The following is a 25,741-nucleotide window of genomic DNA, read 5'->3' on the forward strand; positions in this document are numbered from 1 at the left end:
CAACACTAAAATCAGGGCATATATTTTATAGTATAGGTAGTGAAACCGAATCAGTCGGGGGAGTTGGATTCTTTATACACAAAAGACTTGCAAATGACATAGTGATTACAAGAAGTATATCCACAAGAGTAGCCTATTTAATCGTAAAGCTAAACCGAAGGTATAAAATAAAGATTATTCAGGTATACGCACCAACAACGAACCATCCGGATGAGGAGATTGAAGACTTCTACGATGACATCTCAACGGCACTGAAAGAAACACCAACACATTACACGATTATATGCGGCGACTTTAACGCAAAGATCGGTCTAAAGCAGGATGAACAGGAAACAGCACTAGGTAAATTTGGATCCAAAGGCAGAAACGAGCGTGGCCAAACACTACTAGAATTTCTATTACAACAAAATCTTTACCAGATGAATAGTTTCTTCTCTAAAAAAGATCACAGAAGATGGACGTGGAAAAGCCCAGATGGTAAGACCAGAAACGAGATAGACTACATAATCAGTGACAAAAAATATATATTCAACGATGTCACAGTCCTTAATAGCTTTACCACAGGCAGCGATCATAGAATGGTAAGAGCCAAACTAAAATTAGACTTAATAACAGAAAGATCCAAAATGATTAGGAAGAAAGCCAACCCAATATGGATTGACCCAACGAATTTAAATGAATACCAAGGCAATATCAATAAAATCCTACAACAAAATGAATGCATGAATAATGTAGATGCCCTAAACGAAAATATCGTAGAAGCTATTCGAGAGGCTCAAGTAAAATGCTGTCCTAAAAGAAGCCAAGACGAAAAAATAACCATTGAAACAAAGCAACTAATGGAAACTAGAAGAAAAATCAAAGAAAACGAAAGCACTGACGAAGAAGAACTGCGAAAAATAAACAAAGAAGTATCAAAAGCTATAAGGAAAGATTTAAGGAAATTTAAGAATGAAAAAGTCCAGCGGACTATAGAAGAGAATAAAAGTCTGAAAGTCCTGAGAAGGCAGCTAAACAATGGAAAATGCGAAATACACAAACTAAAGAACAAAGAAGGAGTCCCCACATCAAATAGAGAAGAACTACTACACATAGTTGAAGACTTCTATCAAGAACTATATACAAGCCAAAGAGAAGACCAAAAGAATTTAGAAGCCGCTGCATCACGCAAAGTTATCAACCAGGGTTCAGAGCTCATGCCAGAGATCACACTAAGCGAAATCCAGGACGCAATGAAAAGGATGAAAAACAACAAAGCGCCAGGAGAAGATGGAGTCGTAATAGAAGCTATAAAGATGGGTGGACGTGTCCTTCTCAACCAAATAAAAATTTTGTTTAACCTTTGTCTAACAGATTGTTGCATACCGGAAACATGGAACAATGCAGTAACAATTTTACTACACAAGAAAGGAGACAAGGCGCACCTAGAAAACTATAGACCAATCAGCTTATTGAACCACATCTATAAAATGTTTACCCGAATAATTACGACAAGACTAGAAAAAAAGTTAGATTTCTACCAACCCCGAGAACAAGCTGGATTCCGCTCAAAATTCGGAACGAACGATCACCTACAAACAGTAAAAACCTTAATAGAAAAGTCGATAGAATATAACAAACCACTGGTACTTATCTTCGTAGACTTTCACAAAGCCTTCGACACTGTGGAATTAGACAGCATTATAATTGCTCTGAACAATAGTAGAATAGATTACCGGTTTACAAAGTTAGTGCAAACATTATACCAAAACGCCACAATGCGTGTAAAACTACATGATACTACCAGAGAAATTCATATCAAGCGAGGTGTGAGACAGGGCGACACTCTCTCACCTAAATTATTTATAGCGGTCCTCGAATACGCCTTTAAAATGCTAAAGTGGGAAAATAGAGGAATAAAGATAGATGGAGAAATGCTCAATCATCTGCGTTTTGCCGACGATATAGTACTTATTACCGAAGATCTGGGTGAAGCACAACAAATGCTACTAGAATTAGAAAACGTGTCTTCAACAATAGGTCTAAAAATGAACATCAGTAAGACCAAATTTATGACAAATTTAGTTCCCAGCGAACACCTAACCATCCAAAATCAAGTGGTAGAATTGACAGAAAAGTACATATATCTCGGTCATGAAGTCAGAATAGGCAAGGACAATCAGACCTGCGAATTTCAACGACGAATAACACTTGCTTGGGCGGCGTATGGATCACTAAGAGACATCTTTAAGAGCAACATCCCGACAGCTATGAAACGGAAGACATTTGACCAATGCGTTCTTCCTATTATGACATACGGAGCAGAAACTCTCACGCTCACAAAAACAACAGCACTAAAAATGCGAGTGGCACAAAGGCGCATGGAAAGATCGATTCTCGGCGTGACAAAAAAAGACAAAATAAGGAACCAAGACTTAAGGAAAAGAAGAGGTATCACTGATGTCGTTGAACGTATAGCCAAGCTGAAATGGAATTGGGCAGGTCACATAGCGCGACTGAAAGACTCACGATGGACCAGAAAACTAATTGACTGGCGCCCAAGAGAAGACAAACGCAGCAGAGGACGACCACCAACACGCTGGATGGACGACATTAAACGAATATCCAAGAAATGGCAACAAGAAGCACAGAACCGTGAAGAGTGGCGAAGAATGGGAGAGACCTATGTCCAGCAGTGGACAGAAGAGGTTGTATGATGATGATGACTTAGATATTATTTAAATAAAATACTTTAACAAGCTTAGTAAGTTCTGGTATTTTATTTTAATAATATAGGTGAGATTATAAGAAGATATTTTAATTAGTAACGAAAGGGCCCGCAAGAGGCGCTGAACGGATGACATTAATGCTTGCCATTTAAATTTCCCGCCAAATGGTGATTAGTTAACACTACGGTCGCAAGTGGCGAAAGGAACCAAATTTTTACAGTGAGTTGCCTATCTATCCGGTAATACTATATTATTAATCTATGATCAGTACAGGGCTTTTTTGAAATAAGTGCGACAAATTTTAAGGGGTAATTTTACACATGAAAATAATGACAGTTTGCTTAAGGCTATGGGTACATAATTCGCAAATATTTTACGTATATCCCTACTTTTTCTGTCTTTACACGGCAAATTACGTGTAGTAAAATTCACACTGGTATGGATATGTAAACATTACTAGAATGTCATTCTACTTGAAAATGTCATCATTAATTTAAAGAGATGGGTTTTGAATGTTCTTGGATAACTGTTATTTTTATAATTGGAAATTATTAATTCAGTTAATAAATGTGATAATTTTTTCACTAACTATGTATTAAGTGATTGTAATAATTTATTTGTACAACAAAGAATAATACTCAATCGAGAAAAGAGGAAAAGTGTTAAAGTGATTTTTTAATAATATATTGTTTTGGAATGCTTACAATTTTGAACATCTTTAACAACAAAATACTTGGATCACAGAATATATTATCCTGATGTATTCTCTGCTTGGATCTTCCACAAATAATATACAATAAATAACTTTTTATTAAGTTCACGTCTTAAATCAATTATTTATCAAATACACTACATTTCAATAATATTTAATCAATAACTCAACATATTCCCGATGCAATGTCAAATATTTAAAATTGTCACTGATTGTCAGTGTCTGACTGACAATATATGCTGACAATATTATATTCGGCTGAGTGCGTTGTAAGACAAAGATAGATTTGGAAAATATTACCACGGCATTGTGTTCATTTTTTTCGAATACTGAAAAACCAATAAATATTTTTGAAAAATTTAAAAGCAGAATGAAAGACTAAATTATTACCGAGGGCCGAAAGTCCCTTAGAATAAATAAAAAGTTTATTTTGAATGATATATTTGAAATTAAAAATCACACTAAATTTTCTCTTAGTTTTTCACCCCTATAACTTATTAAAATAAACATTAGAGAAGTTCTCAGGGACTTTCGCCCTTGCCAATAACGTAATCTTTCATTCTGCGTTTAAATTTTTCAAAAATACTTATTAGTTTTCTCAGGATTCGAAAAAAATGAATCCCCATTTGAATAGCATTGCAGCCGAAAATACGTACCGATCCTCTTAATAATCATATGCCCGCAAACGCTTCGTTTCCGAGATACGGGATGTTCAATATTTTTTACAAACTGACAATTTATTTATTGCTTTAAAACCAGTTGAGATATGCAAATCAAATTTGGTGGGTTTTAATACGTAGTTATTGCACATTTTTTGACATACAATTAAGAATTTTATATTCACCATTGGCGTGCGTACGGGTAATATTATGGGTCATAATACCCGTTTGCGCGCCAATCAGTGGCGTAACTAGTCTGACCTGCGCCCCAATGCAAGTATTCCTCGTGCGCCCCTATTCCCAGACTTATTCTCCACCCCGCCCCCCCCCCAACCTCCAACGAAACTAACAACGACATGAGAAAGATTATACAAAGAAGAAATATAACAGTAATTTTAAAGTTAATTATTAAAAAGTTATTATTCAAAAAATTAATTGAAAGTAAAATTAAGGGGCTATCCTAGTGTAAAAGTACGAAATTCACATACTTTTTTTAATTTTTAAAATAAAAAGAACTGTACCAATATGAATTACCAACTGAACCAATATGAAGTATGTTATATGAATTTCGTACTTTTACACTAGGATAGCCCCTTAAGTTACTGAACATTTCCAAATACCAATAATATAACTGAAGTAAGTATCACATTATATACTTACAATTAATTAATGTACTTTTTAGGACGATAAAATATACACTACTTACTTTACTCAACATTTTTTATTTATTCAGTGCCCTTATATAGTATATATGATATCGCAAGCAACAATATAATGTTTATGTTCCGTTTCTCAAACTTTGATTAATTTTACTAGATGATGCATTCTTACAGTCAAACCTACCTACAGCTCATAGGAACAACACTGTACGTTAATTCCTATTCCCTGACAAAGCCCTTGCGGCTCTTTGTTTCTAGGAACAGTCTTGCTAACTTTTCTACATCTAAAGACCGAGCTCTTTCATGTTCAATACTAATTACACTAAGACCACACAGTCTAATATTAGACATAGAGTTTCTTAAGTAGTTCTTTATTATTTTTAGTTTAGAGAAATATCTCTCACTACGTGCAACAGTTACGGGTAATGTAAGAAACATTATTAATGCTGTACTTACGTTTGGGACACTTTTTTTTTTTTTGGCTTAGACTTACCGTCATACTGCCAGACACATAAGGAATACAAGTTATCAAGTTATACAAAACAGGTTTAAAACAAAGATAACAACTAAAAGGTATTAAGTAACACTAAGCTTAACAGCTAAAACAACTAACTACCAAAGGTATTAATTAAAAATGTTTAAGGGAATTATAATGATAATTTGCTGTCTTTTAAAAAGTTAATTAAAGAGTTGTATACATCTACAGAACCAAGTGATAATAAATATAGTATATTCCAAGGAGTTGCTACTTTACATTTTAATAAATCATTTATTAATTTAGATGAGTAAATTGTATTTTTAGAACAACCAAAAAATATATGATCTAAATCACTTTCCTCTTCACAATGCTCACATTTATCATTATCCAAAACCTGTATTTTAAATAAATGCTTTGGATAACATGCGTGCCCGAATCGTACTCTAATAATAGAAGTTATGTACTTTCTAGAAGCTCTACAAGACTTGTACCAAGGAAATTTGGGAATATCGGGCTGAATTTGGGACACTTGATGCAATAAATTTATTCCTAATCGATAGATAATCAGCCAAGTGGCTGATTTTGCTTATTTTATTACTTTTGATATCGTCTTTGACTACATTTCTAAAGTAAATTACTTCATTGGTCAAAGCATGAGTCACATCAGATTCATATTTTTTTACAAAACTCCGAGGCTGACTTTACAAGTTGTTCGTTAGAAAAATGTAATAAATTATCTGGGTTTAAAAAACTAAACGTATCAGTTATACATACCATAGATTTAAACCTTTCGTTTAACTGTGAAATAAGAATATCAACAGCTCTCAAAAATACCTTAACTTTAAAGCAATGCACAGGATCACTAAACTCATAGTCACTAGAAAATTCGTCAAAAAAAGTCTTTACTTTTCTTTTGCGTTTGGAGGTCATTGAGGAATCAATATTCCACTTCGCAGCTAACTTTCTGGCTTGATCCAGGACATCGTCGAATTCTCCTCGCAGTTTGCTCACAGTCTTTAAACACTTCTGAAGGAGATTCTTTGCATCATCTAGATTAACATCGGATCTCTGTAGTTTTGCTTCAACATATTTTTTTGCTAAAATTTTTCCAGAATGTCAGTTTTTTGCGCCCCCCTAAGGCCTGCGCCCCAATGCACCGCATCGGTTGCATTGGCGTTAGTTACGCCACTGGCGCCAATGCTCAGTGGTGTCGCCATACGGGGGGTGAGGGGGGGATTCTCCCCCCCCCCAATAAAGATTCAGTTGGAAAATTTATTAAGAAAATTATAAATCCCGACTCCGACTGGAAAAGAAATAATATTTAAAAAAATAAAGTTAAAAAATAAAGTTTGGGTTGAATTTCTTTCATTTCTTTGAATTCGTTTTCTATGTGGCAATGCCGCGCCGCCGCAACCGGCAACGCGTCAATTAAATAACTTGCTACGCCTACGCGTGCCGCGTGCTCTGGTTGAGTGATTCACAATTTGTTACACGTTATGGCAGCGGTTCTCAACCTGGGGTACGCGTACCCCTTGGGGTACGCAACGACCTGGTTGGGGGTACGCCGAAAATATTTGGTAATGGCGGACTTTATGTGTTTGTCGTACGTTACGTACGAAAAGTGGTTGAAAAGTACAGTACAGTACTGGCGCGCCGAATCGTCCGATGGTCTGACTCACGCTCGCTCGTCATGGTCAGTTCGCCCTCTGCCGCTCCCCCTCCCCCACTCACTTAGACACTATCACAATGCACTGCTACCGTACCGTCAGTCAGTGCTCGCATAGTTCGCTAGCACAGTAGTTGACTGTCGTCTGTCGCTCTTCATTACGTGATTTTATGTTCAGTTTACTTTTTACTTGCTTATTGTGCGTGTTAGTTTTTGACTGATTTGTAAACGATTTAAAGTGGTTAAAAACTGGATCGGTTAAAACAAATCAGACTGATACGGCAAGTCAGGTGCTTAGCAAGCCTAGTATGTCCCGGGACTCAGCAGCAGAACATTCTTCTTGTGTGAGTACCAGTGATAGTAAACCTCAGAAATCTAGTACTAGTACTGGAACTTCCTCAAAGAAACGAAAATATTCAAATGAGTACTTGAAATATAGCTTTTCGTTTACTGGAGAGGAGGAAAGTCCAAACCCACTATGTGTTGTTTGTGGAGAAGTTTTAAGTAATGGTAGCATGAAACCTTCCTTACTTTTGCGCCACCTTGAATTAAACACGCCCAGCACAAAAATAAAGAAATTACCTATTTTGAACGACTTTCAAAAAATTATGGGAAAGATGGCGTGGTTTTTTCTTATTTCGCATCAGTTAATAGAGATAATGAAAATGCTCTGGAAGCCTCTTTCAAAATTAGCTACCATATTGCAAAAAGTGGTAAAAACCACACAATAGGTGAAGATTTGATAGCCCCTTGTATAAAAGATGCTGCTCAGTGTATGTTTGGTCAGGACTTTGTTCGTAAGGTGAACTCCATCCCGCTGTCAAACAACACAGTTTCACGGCGAATTCAAGACATTTCTAAATACATTGATGAAAAGTGGTTCAGCAATTAAAAGACAGTGATTTTTTTCCATCCAAGTTGATGAAAGTACGGACATTGCTGCCCTAGCAATCGTACTTGTTACTGCAAGGTATGTACAAGGAGTCTGAAGAAAATCTGTTGCTGTGCCATGCATTAACTGAGCGTACTACAGGGGGAGATTTGTGCAATTTGATTTATAGCTACTTCTGTGAAAAAGAAATAGACTGGGGTAAATTGTGTGGTATATGCACTGACGGAGGAAAATCAATGTCTGGCATATATATCGGTCTTTGGGGGCGCGTAAAAGAAGTGGCCCCCCACGTAGCATGGAGCCATTGTTGCATCCACAGACAGAGTCTTGCAGCCAAAAACTTGCCGTCTTCTTTGAATGATGTTCTTAATGAAGCAGTTAAAGTAGTCAACTTTGTTAAAGCCAATGCAACAAACTCCAGACTGTTCAAAGTGCTTTGTGAAGGTATGGGTGGCATTCACTCCACGTTGCTTTTGCACACGGAAGTAAGGTGGCTATCTCGCGGGAAGGTTCTTACAAGACTTTTTGAGCTCAGACATGAACTGCAAGTATTTTTTGAAGAGCATCCTTTTTATTTAGCCTCCAAGTTTCATGATAGTGACTGGCTTCAAAAGCTTGCTTATTTAGCAGACATTTTTTCTCAGATCAATAAACTCAACTTACGAGTTACAGAACAGCTCAATTACAGTATTCAAAGTTGCTGACAAAATTGAATCCATGCTGAAGAAAATTGATTTTTGGAAAACCTGTATTCAAAACAATCAAGCTGAAGTTTTTAGCACGCTTCATGATTTCTTGAGTGACAATAATCTGCCCATATCTGACAAAGTGAAACATCAAATAGTGACACATTTGACAAACCTGAAGGACTCTTTTAGAAAGTATTTTCCTAAACGAGGTGACGGAGAGAACTGCTACATTGACCGTTCATGAGATGGAAAAGCTCCTATAACTTTTAAGTGACTCCTCCTTGAAGTCCGAGTTCAAGAAAAAACCCCTTGGACAATTCTGGGTGAGCATTAGGGATGAATATGGACCCTTAACCACAAAAGCCCTTCTGGTTTTACTTCCTTTTACAAACACAGAACTAGTTGAGAGATCGTTCTCTTCCTGTTTTCATTAAGAATAAGTATAGGAATAAGCTAAATGCAAGTCCTGATTTAAGAGTATATTTATCAACCGTTGATATTGATTTCAAAATATTATGTGCAACAAAACAGGCCCAAGGGTCACACTAAAACAGTTTTGACTTGTTTTAAGAATAATTTTGATTTCTTTTTTTTTCAATAAACTTATTTGCTAATTCTAGTATGTTTTTGTGATAAGAAACATTGTACTTACTTTGTTATTATTTTTTTACAGTTGGTATTTAGAATTTACTAAGTTTACTAGAAACATATATAGGCCTAATTTTGGAACAATAACTTTATTGTCAAATAAAAGATAAAAAAAAAACTTTTGCGTAAATATTTACTTTCCATGATTAATGTTCTTGCAACTTTTTTTTCTTGGGGGTACAATTTGAAATAAATTTATCTCAAGGGGTACGGCAGTGAAAAAAGGTTGGGAACCGCTGCGTTAGGGGAATCGCCGAAAATATATTTTGTACTCTGTTTGGTGTAAGCTGTAAGCCGGGTTCAGGTTTTATTTGGTGTTAAGTGAATAAGTGCGAGTGACCGAATGGGTTATAAAAACACATTTTAATTATTAGTGTTAATTTACTGCTACACTGGTAAATTATATTAAATATTATTAATTACAATTTGTTTGAAGCAGTTGCGTGGAGCTGCAATTCATTATTCGAGTATTAATTAATTTGACTGAGTAAATGCAGTTTGGAAATTTTGGACTTTTATCTTTGGTAAGTAAAAATTAAATTGGCTTCGCTTTGTTGTTGAGTTTAAAATTATGTAAGAATTATCTAAAATATTAATTTTAAATTTTTATTTTGATGTGATGTGAAAATATTGATTTCACTAGCAACGGTTTTTAATTTGTAGGCATAATTCTACTTGCGGTAAACCATAAATTAAAAGAAAAATGAAACCTAAAAGATACAAAGTGCAATGCTTATTTGATATGAACTCTAAAGTAAGTTCTTTTCCTGAACTATTATCTAATGTAACCAAGTTAAAAGATAATTTAAATCAAGCATTTTGCTTTTGTATGTTTGTATTGACTGTACCCTATGGTGTTTCAACCAACAAAAGGAGCTTTAGTCAATTAAAAATTATTAAAAATGTGTTAAGAACAACAATGTCTGATGAACGGCTTGATAATTTAATGCTATTAAAGTGTGAATCTGACATGGCGTTAAAATTAGATTTAGGTTACACAATTGATAAGTGGGCAACTCTAAAGAAAAGGCGAATAATTTTAAAATAACATTTTAGGGCTTAAATAAAATGGAAGAATACGTAATATCGTCCTTTTTTGTAAATAGTCTTTCAGGTAACAGGATTAGGACAAAAAATCTCCAGAGTTTTTCTTTTTTATTTTTTTTTAAACTGCCGACGTTTCGACTTTATTTAAAATTTGTAGTCTTTTTCTTTGTCCTAATCCTGTTAATCTAAACAACTACTTATGTAAATATAATACGTATGAAATAAGGTAATGTTATAAAAACGCTGTGTATTTATTTTATGTTTTGATTATAGTAAAGTTATTACTTACATAAAATATGTTTATTATTATAATAACTAATTATTCTGAATTTTGGAAAAAGGTGTACCTATGTAAATAAAATAAAGTATGAGAGTTGGGAATATTTTTCATTCTCCCCCCCCAAAAAAAAGCTCTCGCGACACCACTGCCAATGCTGAATATAAAATTCTTAATTGTATGTCAAAAAATGTGCAATAACTACGTCTTAAAAGCCACCAAATTTGATTTGCAAATCTCAACTGGTTTTAAAGCAATAAATAAATCGTCAGTTTGTAAAAAAATATTGAACATCCCGTATCTCGGAAACGAAGCGTTTGCGGACATTATGATTATAAAGCAAATTGTAATTATTTTCTCATGTAAAATTACCCCCTAAAGTTTGTCACCCTTATTTAGAAACACCCTGTACTGATGACGAACATGGCCAGTTGTCAAAGTACCTAACTTTTTCATTATCCAATATAAGCGAATGAATCGAAAGACAATATGTTAAGAAAACCTGGGGCTATAGTTAGATTTAATTTCACTATTTTATAAATGCTAGAATAGTCCACAGGGTGATACGAACTTAGAGAAAAAGGCACAGTTTGATTCGTACACCCGGTATACAATGACAGTTTGACTGTCTAGCAACAATATTATTACAGTGATATTGTCAATGAAAAAAAATCACTTAAATCCAACAACATGTTTAGGAAATTCGAAACTTCAAAAATGACCAAATTAGTGAATCGATTTTTTTGCACCGCAGTGAATATTTACGTTTTTGTTAATTTTTCTCATCAATTCTTCAAATAATTATTATTTTTTGTACTGTGGTGTTACAGTTTATTATCAATTAATACTTTCTAGCGGAAATTTGACTTGGCGAGATGTTCAACATTTAATAACATGGACTTCCGAATTGGCACCTCTGACACACAATCCTGGATGGCAACAAAATTCCGCAGGTTTTTGGGTAAGCGATCGATTTGGTTTTGGATTAATGAATGCATTTGGATTAATACGAGAGGCTATTAATTGGAAAACAGTTCCTGAGAGAAAGACCTGCCGAAATTTGCTAAGGTACGTAAGTATTTATATTTATTTTAATAATTATATTTATTAGTAACTAAATTACTTTTTATTTTCCCTTTTTATTTCATATGTTCTGTAGACTCTACTCTTTTACGACTATACATCCCCCTGGCGGTACTTAATTTTTAAATTCTTTAATATTTTTAATACTATATTGTATTATTTATATTGTTATATTTATTAGTAACTATTAAATTATTTATTAATTTATAGTAAATTACTTGTTCTTTTCCCTTTTTATTTCATATGTTCCGTAGACTCTACTCTTTTACGACTATACATCTCCTGGCGGTATTTACTTTTTAAATGTTTTAATGTCATTGTACTCGTCTGTTGATTTGACCTATGTAAGATAATCTCCTCAACTAAATGATATTAGTTGGTAAGTTTCTCTTTAACATTAACTCTTACAAGAAAAACTAAGGACAGAAAGAAAAGAGAAGATAAAAATGCCTGTTTCCTGTGTAGAAAAATGAATTGAGCAACGCTTCAAATTAATAATATATGCTAGTATTATATTGAACCATGGCAGTGTAAGAGATAGCTCTGTTAGACACCACATTCAGTAAAACCCAAATTTAATTTAAATACAAATGTAGGTATATTCTTAATAATTCAGATTCTAATAGTTGAGATAACAACCGGAGAGTTAAGCGAGGCCCTCAAAAGATCGAAAAACGGTAAAGCAGCAGGACCTGGAGACATCCCAATTGAGTTGGTAAAGAACGGACCAAAAATATTACATGAGATGTTGGTTCAAGTATTTAATAAATGCTTAAAAGGACAAAAATATCCCTGATGATTGTAATGTTGGATACATCAGATCCATATACAAGAAAGGGGATAAACGCATATGCTCTAATTACAGAGGAATAACTGTTACCAGCTCAATAGGGAGGTTGTACGGTCGAATAATAAAAGAAAGAATAGAATCAGAATACGAAGACATGGAAGAACAAAGTGAATTTCCTGCAGGAAGATCGTGCATTAATAATATATTCGTTCTGCAGCAGGTAATAGAAAACGGATGGCAAGAAATCTATCTACCCACCTATTGTTTGTAGATTTAGAGAAGGCATACGATACGGTACCTTTGAAAAAACTTTTTCAACCATTGACGAAAGTAGGTCTTAGTAGAGAGTATGTGGATGCCATCGCAAATACAAAATGCAAGAGGTGTCGTTAAAGAAGGAAACTTTAAATCTGAATCATTTCCAATAACAAAGGAGCTTAAACAAGGATGTTGTCAGTCTCCGACTTTATTTAAAATATATAGGGTGTCCCAAAAGTAGTAGAACGGTCGAATATTTCGCGAACTAAACATCGGATCGAAAAACTGAAAAATACGTATTCAATCATCTTCAAAAATCTATCCAATGACACCAAACACCAACCCCCACTACACCCTCTGGAGGTGGGGTGGGGGGTAACTTTAAAATCTCAAATAGAAACCCCCTAGTTTTTCTTGCAGATTTGGATTCGTTACGTAAAAGTAAGCAACTTTTATTCAAGACATTTTTTCGAACTGTGGATAGATGGCGCTATAATTGGGAAAAACGATTTATCCTGATACCACTTGTTCTTTATTCTGTGCTGATACCATAGGTAAATTATAGAAACGGTCTAATATCTCGAGCAATACACTTCCAAATGAGAAAAGAAAAAACAGGTTTTTAATATTTTTCGAAAACCTATCGATAAACACCAAAAATGACCCTTCAACCCACCCCCTGGAGACGGGGTGGGGGGTAAATTTAAAATCTTAAATAGCAACCCCCACTTTTTATTGCAGATTCGAATTCGTCATGAAAAATTAAGCAACATTTATTCGAAACATTTTTTAAAATTGCTGATAGATGGCGCTAATAAATCGTATTTTTTTAATTAAAGCGCCATCTATCAACAATTTTAAAAAATGTTTCGAATAAATGTTGCTTAATTTTTCATGATGAATCCGAATCTGTAATAAAAAGTGGGGGTTGCTATTTAAGATTTTAAAGTTACCCCCCACCCCGTCTCCAGGAGGTGGGTTGGAGTGTCATTATTAGTGTTATTCGATAGGTTTTCGAAAAGTATTAAAAACTTTTTTTTTGGTTTCTCATTTGGAAGTGTATTTCTCGAGATATTAGACCGTTTCTATAATTTACCTATGATATCAGGATAAATCGTTTTTCTCAATTATAGCGCCATCTATCCACAGATCGAAAAAATGTCTTGAATAAAAGTTGCTTACTTTTACGTAACGAATCCAAATCTGTAAGAGAAACTAGGGGTTTCCATTTGATATTTTAAAGTTACCCTCCACCCCACCTCCAGGGGGTGTAGTGGGGGTTGGTGTTTGGTGTCATTGGATAGATTTTTGAAAATGATTGAACACGTATTTTTCAGTTTTTCGATCCGATGTTTAGTTCGCGAAATATTCTACCGTTCCACTACTTTTGGGACACCCTGTATATTCAATCATCGCTAGAGCAGTGGAGGAAACAAATATCCGGAATGGGAATAGACATAGGCGGTGGTAAATGTCTAACAACTTTGTTTTTCGCAGATATTCAGGTAGTCGCAAAAATGATGAGGAAGACATGAACTACATGTTTAGAAAACTAAAGAAAGAATATGAAAAATGGGGCCTTAATTTGAATATCTCAAAGACAGAGTATCTTAAAATAGGGGATGATGAATAAGATCCAGATTTAGAAATTAGAACCACAAAAACATGTAAAGAATATAAATATCTCGGATCTATAATATCTAAAGAAGGCACTACCAAAAGAGACATCGAAAAGGGCAAAAAACGGTAAACGTTCTAAACTCTCTACCATGTTCTAAAGATATAAGACAAAAAACGAAATTGACAATATATCGTACCTTGGTAGAGCCTATTATGACTTATGGGGCAGAAGTTTGGCAGATCACGAAGAAAGATCGCAAAAGAATAGAAGTAGTAGAAATGGATTATCTAAGGAGAGCGTGTGGTATATCCAAAAAAGATCACATCAGGAATGAAGGTATTAGAAGTAGGACAAATACTGTATATTCCAGTGTAGATAGAATTGAAACGAGACAACTAGTGAAACGAATGAATGAAGATAGATGGCCAAAGAAAGCTTTAAATTACATACCACAACAAAGAAGAAGAAGGGGAAGGCCATCAGTTGCCTGGGAAGAAAATGTACGGCACATCATGAGAGATAGAGCCATCCAAAAAGACGAATGGATGGACAGAAAAAGATGGCGGTCGAAATGCGAGAAGCGGCAGAGGCTGTAGGAACCTCGATTATAGATAGTCGTCGGCTTACTGCCAAAACCAACTAACTCCATTTTTAAAAGTTTTGAGAAATCTACCTTTTAAGCTTTAATTTGAAATGAAAAATCGTCTGAATTTAAATAATGATTTAATAATTGAAAAATAACTTTGATAATAACCATCCATCAAAGAGAAAGGGTGTCCGATGCTGGTATAGGATTAGATAAGGGACGGATCAATCAATACTCGATCGGAAAAGGAACGGAAAAGCGATCAATCAATACTTGGTAGCCGTGGCGGAACGGTTTGGGAGCCGCTACTGAATAAATCATTTAGCAGAGGCAATTAGTCTCCAGTCCATACCTTTTGGCTAATGGAGTTCTTATTCAGATCATTATTCTGCTAGAACTCTCTTCTCTATTGTGGCGAACGTAGTTTTATATCATTGCCGGTAATCCATCTCCACCGTATGTCGAATGGAAGTGGTAGTTACGGACAAACATTACAGGAGATAGAGAAGATATTATAAAAATCAATATAAACTTCGAAACAAATTACTGGGAGGTCAAAGAGCGATGTAATGTGGGAAATGGTTTTCTGTACTTTATTTTCCATATTATTTACTGATACATGACACAGTTTAATTAACATTAAAATTATATTATAGAATGAATTCTACCCTATCATCCAGTGAACCAGTAAAAATAGAAATTACTTCGACTGGATGTAAACAGACAGATCATGAACTGAAATATTTGGAACATGTTGAGGTACAAACGAATATAAATTACACATCCAGAGGGTCATTGCAAATAAAATTATATTCACCTACAGGTAAGTGATATTATACAGTGAGGACGTTTGAGTTGGAATAAATTCATTATCTCGAGAATGGGCGAATTTGTAGAGAAATCCTTAGACAGGTCGATTTTTATTTTTAAATCATGACTTAATGGCATATATATCATACGTAATCGATCATTTTTTTAAATGAGAGTAGGGGTCATGTGATAGCTTATTTGAAAGGTTATTTAATTTTCTATTTAGTAATATAAACGTTAACATTATACAGGGTGTAAATTTTTTTTTAATTAAATTAGTTGAGACAAATAGAAGAATGTATGTAATTGATTTATTTCAAAATACATTTGAGTGCTGTCATAAAACAAAATGAAATTTTTATTTGAGAAATAAACATATTGTTTTACGCTTAAATTCAATGTTAAAACTGCCACCTACCTGTCTCTTAGCAGTTTGAAAATTGAATTTAAGCGAAAAGAAATGTTTATTTGTGAAATAATCATTATTATCTGTTTTTCTGACAGCAGTAAAATGTATTTTGAATTAAATAAATTGTTTACATTTTTCTTTTTGTGTAAATCGATTTAATAAAAAAATGTTTTTGTACACCCTGTATGAATAATTATGTTAATGTTTATATTACTGAATCGAGAATTAAATAAACTTTCAAATGAGCTGTCACACAACCCCTACTCTCATTTTAAAAATTATCGATTACGTCATCACACCCAGATGGATGACGTTACTAGTATGAGATATAGGTATGCCAAAAAGTCATAATTTAAAAAAAATCGACCTGTCTCAGGATTTCTCTTCGAATTCGCCCATTCTCGAGATAATGAATTTATTCCAACTCAAACGTCCTCACTGTATGTATTCGTTAAATAAAGCATTTTTATGTAAAAACAAGGTTTGTTTAAGTGATAACAGTTATTTATGAAACAGTTCGTGAAGTATGCTTTTTGCGAACGCACGCGATATTTAGAGCACGAGCGACAGCGGCCGAGTGCTATAATACATCGCGTAAGTTCGCAAAAAGTACTTCACGCACCGTTTCATACAATTTTTTATCTACTGTACCATAAACAAATAAAAAAACTATAACTCTTCGTCACTGGAATTCATTTCTATTCTACAATTTTTAGAACTTTGACATTTAAAAATTCTAACTTCTTTCAAACCACAAAATTGTCAAAACTTGTGTCGTAATTTATTGCTCATTATGTCATCACCATGACAACGCGAAAGTTAAGGATATTTGATTATATGAATGAAAGTGTGTAAAAACAGTGCGAAAAAGTAAGTCCCATTTAAAATACATTGTTACTTCACGCACACTTTAAACACTTCACGCACTGCTATCTATAATGGCAGTTTTCACAAACTAAAAACTTATACATAATATGACATAGAGTAGATAAAGGATATTTACACAAAAAAGATCAAAGCTGCAAAAACTTCTTTGTATTAACAGCATTTATGAACCTGAACTGGTTGGGGGAAATTTGACTTTCACATTTTAGGGACAATTTTAGGAGATTATTCATGAGATGAAGCTTATCGTACGGTATTTTTCACATTTTTTGATTCCCGGTTTTTTCGGAAGTGCAAAAAACTCAGACTTCAGCCATTCTTTTGGTTCTTCTCCAGAGTTATATATGTTGTTAAATATCTTTGTGATTATTGCTATTGATTCGTTGAAATGAACGACGCGCGACGCGACGTCACGGCTATGTTGACTTCCACTATCTTAGATACTGTCTGCCGAAGTTGCAAATGAATCAAGCAAAAATGCCAGAATGCGGCCAATAAATCCCAATATATTAAATTATAAACCTTTTTATTCAGAAAAGTTTATTTATTTGTATATTTTAAAATTTTAGGCACAATGGTCAATTTATTGGCTCCAAGAAAATTAGACAAAAGTTCACAAGGATTTCAAAACTGGACCTTCATGTCTGTTATGACTTGGGGAGAGATTGCTGAAGGAATTTGGACAATAGTCATTACTGATGTGGTAAGAATTGTAACATATTTTGTATAGTGTCCTTTTTTTGGAAACCGTGTAGGTATTATAAAACAATTTTTCTGCAGCCAATTAGTTAATTGTACATTATACAGGGTGATCAACTTCTGTGACAAAGTCCAATATATCTGTTATTAAAAAATATATGAAAAAAAGTTGTTAATAAAACTTATAGACACCTTTAATGTACACATTTTAAAATTAGTGAGAAATATACAGGGTCCTCCATAACACGGTGCCAAACCAAAGTTAGGTTTTTTTTAAATGGAACACCCTGTATTTTATTCAAAATCTGGTTTCTCTACATTTTTCTGATTCTAGAGATATAACACTTGTCTAGGGTTATACAGAGTGTTTCAAAGTTACGAGCACTTTTATTAAAAAATCATACTGATTTGATCGCCCTGTATGTTTCTAACGGTGTAATATAAACTTATTTTTTTAATGCTTTTGACTGTCAATATTAAAGTAGTTTTGCAACAATGTACAACTTTTTTATAACTACATAAATTGTATACAGGGTAAGTCAAAATGGAAATACAATATTTTCTTCGTAATTTTAAATGGAACACCCTGTATTTATTATTATCGAAAAGTTCTATCACTATACTTACATATCTTTTAAATATTCCCTATACCTAAAGTTATTAGTTTTCGAGATATTTTAGTTTTATTGTTGATAACAACATGTATTACTTAGTTATTATTAAGAATACTTTAATTTATTAAAAAATCTAAATTAAATAAAAATATGTTCAATGTACTTCTTATGTTATAAAAGGTGTTCAAAATGACCTCCCATAACGTTTACACAAGTCTGGAGACGAGTTTCGAAAGACCTACAGATGTTTGTAAGAATTTGTTGTATAACACTACTTTGAAAGGTGTTTTGAATCCTTATTTTCATATCGTCAACTATTGTTGGAGGTGTCCTATACACTACGTCTTTAATATAACCCCAAAAAATAAGTTAACTTCGTTTAATTCTGGTGATCTGGGTGGCCAGTGAACTGGCCCATCTCTTCCTATCCATCTTTCAGGAAATAGTTCATCGAGTTCACCGTTGACAAGTGCGTTGTGGTGAGCAGGGGCTCCATCGTGAAGGTACCACATATGTTGGCGGATGTTTAATGGTACATTTTCAAGTAGAATAGGTAAATGATTCACTAGAAAATTTAAATAAACCTCACCATTTACCGATTCCTCAAAGAAAAAAAGACATATAACGTAATTGCCTATGATTCCACCCCAAACATTTACGGACCATCTCGTTTGACTATGTGTCTGAGCACAGTACGGATTGATTGTGGAATAATAATGAAAATTGTATTTGTTTACACTACCATTTTTGTGGAATGTTACCTCGTCTCCAAAAAAAAAGAAACAAACTCAAAAAAAATCTCTCTCTATAACTATTTGTTGTTGTGACCATTGACAAAATTGTACTCTTCGTTCGAAATCATCCCCAACAAGTTGCTGATGTAATTGTATATGATATGGGTGCATGTTGTTTTTCTTGAGTATGTTTTGGATAGATCCATAACTTATATCTTGCTCTCTTGTAATATTTTGAATACTGTATGAGGATTTTCCGTAACAGGCAGTAAAACATTTAATTCATTTTCATCCGTAATAATAATTTTTGCTTTTTCCTTTGCTTTATGAACAGAACCATTACGATTAAACCTGTCTAATAAGTTGTCAAATGCTCTCTTATTTGGTTGTTGACGCTGTGGATACCGTTCCTTATAAATTCTTGTGGCAACTAATGAGTCTTTGAAACACTCTCCTAAAATATATATCATGTCTGTCATTTTTTCACGACTAAAATTCATTGTTAGGTAACAATTATAACAATATGGCCAACAATTATAATCAATAACAAAAATAAAACGTACAAATAATTAAAATCTTACATCTGACAGTTCTTGTGTCAATTATTTCAAAGCCACCTTAAACAAGAACTTGCATCAATTTATAGTTCCCATTTCTTCGTGGAAAATTAATATGATTTTGTTAGTAAATATAAAATTGTCGTTATTGTATAGAATTTACCATAAACTTGGAGAAAAAAATGAAATGCAGTCTAATTTTAATTATCATTAACAAACTCATTGGAGGTTTCTAATATTAAGGGTAATTAATTTACTGTAATAAACGTAGCTATGAGTTATCAACAATAAAACTAAAATATCTCGAAAACTAATACCTTTAGGTATAGGGAATATTTAAAAGATATGCAAGTATAATGAAAGAAATTTTCGATGGTAATATAAAATACAGAGTGTTCCATTTAAAAATATGATATCCGGTTTTTGCAAAAACCGGTTTTTTTGGCCGGTTATAACCGCCAGGTTAAACCGTAAGCAAAAAAACCGGTATAACCGAAAACCGGCGTTTTGTCAAAAACCGCCATCCCTATTTTCTGGGCTATAGGTACAATAGAAAAATTGTAGTAGCGATATTTTCCGAGACTTGCTGTTGCAAATTCATTAATTGCATCGCTAAAATTTATTCCATCAAAAATTTTTTGTGCAATTGCTAATATTGCTATAGTTCAGGCAATCTTTCTTGAAGCATTCTACTTAAATGATTTTTAATAATATTTTTAACCCTGAAAAAGATCGCTTGCCAAAAGCTACAGATACAGGCAATGTCAAAAGAATTTTTAGTGAAATGCGTACATTTGGAAGTATGGAGATTTTAAAATAATTAAGGGATCAGTATCATCAGGTAATAAAAATAACTTTAACGCTTTTATTTCATTAAACAAATCATTGGAGTCTATATCCTTATTATCATGATCTGCCAGTCATTTTTCAAGAACAAAACATAAAATATCGCTGTCACTTAATTTAATTGTTTCTTGTGTATTTACACCTAATCTTATTTAATTTCTCAAATTTTGTTTTAAAATGGCGCCCGTGTGCATTGCACACTTTGCACATATGGTAGCGGGGACCCTGTTTAATCTGTACTTGTTTACCCCTATTCTTCTACGTTTGTGCCCTTTTTATTATGTGGTAATCTATTTCTCTTTCTTTTGCGGTGAGATCATTGATAATATAGACTGGATTTCTCTTTTTCTTTAATAAACTAAATTGCTCAATTTATTTAAGTTTGTAAACAATCGATTTACCGTTTTTGTTTTTGACACCAAAATACACTAATTACATTTTACCTCGACAACGTGATATTTTCCGGTATATGAAATTTAGATATCGCCGCTGTCTTGGCCATATGTCCGTACACTTCGACTTCTTGTCTCGAACTCCATTAGATAGAACTCAATTATTATATTTATTACATAAATATGTTCATAATGCTTTTATTTAGTTCTAATTTATAAATACCTTTTTTTGTAGACGTCATCTAAGAAGCATATAGGTTCTGTGGGCGATACAATGTTAATTTTACACGGAACCAGGCATCTACCACCACACATGAGAGAAGGTCCCAGAAACTACGACGAAAATTATAACCGTCTCCAAAACCGTGTGAAATTGGCTCATGCTGCAAATTATGAAACACATAACCTAGTAGATAGAGTCCAGAATCTAGAATCCCGATCTGCTTACTTACCACAGGATATTATGGAGGAGATTTTAATAAATGATTTGTACCATTGAATTTAATACCTATTATAAATTATTTTAGCAGTTGGTTTAAATTTGTTTTATTTGCTAAAATGTATAAGGCAATTACATGTTGATAGGAATTGTAAAAACTGATAGATGAAAACTGCCTATGGCAAATTAAGATATATTTTTAAATCGGAATTGCCCATCATCGTCAAAAGAAGGAAGTTCAACCAGTGTGTCTTGCTAGTCCTTACATACGGAGCCGAAACTTTTACCCTTACTAAAAACAGCCAGATACTAAGAGACAGTGTAAGAAAAAAAAAAGATACGTGGAATGTGGAAAGTCGAGGGTGGATGATATGCTTAAACACATTATAAGGCTTAAATGGAGATTGGCGGGACATGTAGCACAATTGCGGGGTGGGAGATCAACAAGGAAGATTCAAGAATGAAGGTTAAGCTATGATAAACGCAGCCGAAGCAGACGTCCCACCCGCTGATCAGATGACATCAAGAAAATCTCGAAGAATTGAGTTGAAGCAGCACAAGATAGAAATATTGTAATAATCGTGATTAAAGATGAATATGTCAGACTGTGGATGCAAACAGACTGTATGATGAACTTAAGCGCTATTCTGAGAAAAAGTGCCGGTGAAAACTTTCCTTACTATGTAAAAGTTAATTTCAATTTTTAACTATAAAATTTTTAAAATTTTTAGTGAAAATCTTGAGTTAATCAACTACTAACTAATTTTTTTCATCTTTGAAATGGTGGAAAACGCTCGATAAGTTCGTTTTTATCTTTACTATCAATTTTCTCTTTTGATAATTCGTTTCCCAGGCAACGTTTACAAAACGTTGAAAAGACGCCATAGTTGTCACCAAACCACGTCAGTTTATCACGTTTTTTCGACGTCGAAAGTCACGTGAATATGTCCCACCATAACTGACGTCATTTTTATCACGTTTTGGATACGTGATACCAAAAAGTAGTTTTTGTCGTTTTTTTTTAGATTATTTTTCATTTTATGGTTTTAAAAATACAGAATAATAATTATTCGTTTGGGCATTGTTGGTATTGCAATTTTTCATTTAACTGTTTTAAATTTAGCTTATAGGGTAAGAGTAAAACCAAATGGAAAACTTTATAAAAAAATGCATAGAATTACAATCAAATTACAATATCCTCAATGCAACATTATAGAATTTTCACTTTTTATATAGGTATACTTACTGTGTCAAAAAACAACATCTAAACTAATAAATAATTTATTAACAAATTATCCAGCATAATATCTGAATTTAACGTAACGCTGTCCATTAAATCAAAAAGAATCGTGAACAACACATAATAATTAGTTCATTAACAGAAAATAAACACCAAAACACCAAAAGTCTTATTTTACCACACAATGCACGTAAACAATAAATGAAGTTTGAAGTCAATGTCATGTCAATATACAACATTATAAGCATTAACTGTTTAAGCTCCTCCCATTTTTGTGACGTCAGACTTGAGCTGTCTGAAATGAAAACGTGTTATTAAACGTATTTTAACGTCATTAATCGTACTTATTTAAAATCACCTACAAACGACGTTTATACGACGTAATGTTCAAACACGTGTATACATTCAACCAAAAACTGACGTTTTCTCGACGTTATTGACGTCACTTGGTTGCCTGGGTTACAGCATACATGTAACGAAGGGCTAGGTTGCCAAATATTTCTATCGGAATATATGAATGGTGCCTGGTCACCTTAAAAATGACCCCTTTTCTTCCACTTATAAAAGGGATTTGGTGGTATCAGACCTTACAACGGAGCATTTGGTTCTGCAGCCTAGGGTCCCTACAAATTTACATAAAACCCGATAAACATAATAATAAGATTCATCTTCGCTTACAGCGAAATATTCTCTTTAGACAAGGCGAAAACGGCGGATTCGTTGGAAAAAATATTACCATGAGATTTTTTTTCATAATCACATTCGTGAGACATCTCAGAATAAGGTTCAAGAAGTCGCCCACTTAAAAAATGGTCCAAATTTTTTTTAGCAATTTTTTTTAATCAAATTGCAAAAATCAATATTTTTGGCCCTGACAATTTTTTTTTCTTAGATTTTTTGGACCATTCTGGACAAAAAAGGTCTCTTATAATTTTTTTCTGAAGTTGATATTTTTCGAGTTATAAGCAATTTAAAATTTGAAAAACGCGAAAATGGCCATTTTTAATATTTAATAACTCTGTTAAAAATTATTATTATGAAAGTCAGAAAGCCACTAAATCAAAGTTTAAAGTCCCCGCTACATAATCCTGAAGAAATTTGTGTCATTAATTTATTACTAAGCTGTTATTTTTAATTCATAACAATGAGCGGTTAAATCGTATTGACGTGGCTGTAAATGTGAGTGCAAGTAAGATGCACAATTGGACTGCCGGAATGGCATCTCTCTCGCACTCAGCATTTACGGCCGCCTAACACGTGCGTAAGACCTTCAGTTGCCTCTCAGATTGAGGGCTCTAAGATGCTACATATTTTCTATATTGCTATACGGAATGGAAGCTTGGACATTGAAGAGACAACACATAAGAAGAATAGAAGCGTTCGAAATGTGGTGTTACAGAAGAATATTGAAAATTCAGTGGGTTCAAAGGATTACCAATGTTGAAGTGCTACGACGTTTAAATAAGGAGTTAGAAATTATGAAAAGTATAAAAACTAGAAAACTGGAATATTTGGGTCACATTACCAGAGGAGAAAAATATGAGTTGCTGAGAATTATTATGCAAGGAAGGATCCAAGGAAGAAGAGGCATAGGAAGAAGACGCATCTCCTGGCTGAGGAACCTTAGAGAATGGTTTAACTGTAGTTCATTACAACTATTCAGAGCAGCAGCCAACAAAGTGACCATAGCCATTATGATATCCAACCTCCGATAGGAGAGGGAACTTTAAGAAGAAGAACACGTGCGTGGCGGTCATTATAATTACTTAAAAATAACAGCTTATTAATAAAATAATGACAAACATTTTTTCAGGATCTTGTAGGGGGGGCTTTAAACTTTGATTTGGTCACTTTCTGAATTTCATTATAGTAACTTTTAACCGAGTTATTAAGCCTTAAAAATCGCCATTTTTCGTTTTTTTCAATTTTAAATTGCTTATAACTCGAAAACGATGAACTTTAATGAAAAATTATAAGATACCTTTTTTGTCCAGAATGATCCAAAAAACTTCAAAAAAATTTGTCCGGGCCAAAAATATTGATTTTTACAATTTGATTAAAAAAAATTGTTAAAAATTTGGACTACTTTTCACGTGGGCGACTTCTTAAACCTTATTCTGGGATATATCACGAACGTGATTATGCAAAAAAATCTCATGGGAATATTTTTTCCAACGAACCCGCCGTTCTCGCCTTGTCTACTTGCTTATTTATCATTTAGGAACGTGCAAATCTAGCGAAATAATATTTATTTTATTACAAATTCTTCATAACATTTCTTTCAAAAACTAACAGAAATATATTACAATTCCAACAACACGCTTGTCAGTTTTGATATCACCAGCATTTTCACTAATGTGCCATTGGAGAAAACTTTAAAAATAATAAGAGTCAAATTAGAGGGTGATGATAAAAAAACCTAACCGAATATATCAGCTATCATTGAGCTACTAACACCTTTCACACACAACATTTATTTTCATCTAGGTAATGATTTTGACCGACAAAATTTCGTATTAGCAACGGGATCATCTTTATAGATGATCTTCATTATAGCAGATTATTCATAGATGATTTCTAACAAGATATTGTACACAAACAAGACAAAAAACCCACAGTATGGTGGAGATATGATCGATGATGTGTTCTCCAATTGGTCTCACGGACCAGAACAATTAAATAAATTCCTGACGGACCTCAACAATGAAGAAGAATATTTGGCACTTGTTTCTTTATTCCTGTATTTTTCCATCAACTGCCTTATAATTAAAATTGTATTTGATACTGATCTGCCCTGCATAAAGCCAAATTGATTATCGTATATTTCGGTTTGATCACGTATCCGTCTATCAACTACTCTCTTCCACATTTTTATGATGTGACTAATAGTATGGTATAACTAGACCCAAACTCAGACATCCAAAGTGAAAGTTATCCTCCAACACCAAATTATTCTATATGGTCCACATAATGATCCACATAATGGTCCTTCTATCCAAAAATATTCAACATTAAATTTGAAATAAAAAAGGTCCTATGCATAATCCTTCTAAAATGAACGGTTCAAAAGTTACGGAGGTAGTAGGTATAGTATAATTGGTCCAAAAAAAGGTCTAACCCAGACATCCAAAGTAAAAGTTTTCCGACAACACCAAATTGTTCTATATGGTCCACATATTGTTCAGTAAAAAGTTACACCATTTTGATCGGCCGGTTTGGGGGGAAGATGGGGGAGAAGTCGGTAAATTAGTAGTTTTTTAAGTTTTTCGTCAATATTTCTAAAACTATGCTTTAGCAAAAACAATGTTCTATACAAAAATATTCTACGTGAAATTTAAAACAA

General features: G+C 33.6%; 1 protein-coding gene across 1 annotated transcript in view; it reads left to right on the plus strand.

Moving 5' to 3' along the window:
• The window catches only part of LOC126880496 (neuroendocrine convertase 1-like), a 112,304-nt gene extending 91,051 nt beyond the window's left edge, over positions 1-21,253 (plus strand). The window contains exons 9-12 of the mRNA XM_050644374.1: positions 11,291-11,503; positions 15,430-15,596; positions 17,447-17,580; positions 20,955-21,253. Coding sequence (XP_050500331.1) covers positions 11,291-11,503; positions 15,430-15,596; positions 17,447-17,580; positions 20,955-21,218 — 778 coding nt within the window. The 3' untranslated portion in view covers positions 21,219-21,253. The remainder of the gene's footprint in view (positions 1-11,290; positions 11,504-15,429; positions 15,597-17,446; positions 17,581-20,954) is intronic.
• The last annotated feature ends 4,488 nt before the right edge of the window (positions 21,254-25,741 follow it).

This window comes from Diabrotica virgifera, chromosome 2 (genome assembly GCF_917563875.1).
Source record: "Diabrotica virgifera virgifera chromosome 2, PGI_DIABVI_V3a".
In the NCBI taxonomy this organism is placed as follows: Eukaryota; Metazoa; Arthropoda; class Insecta; order Coleoptera; family Chrysomelidae; genus Diabrotica; species Diabrotica virgifera.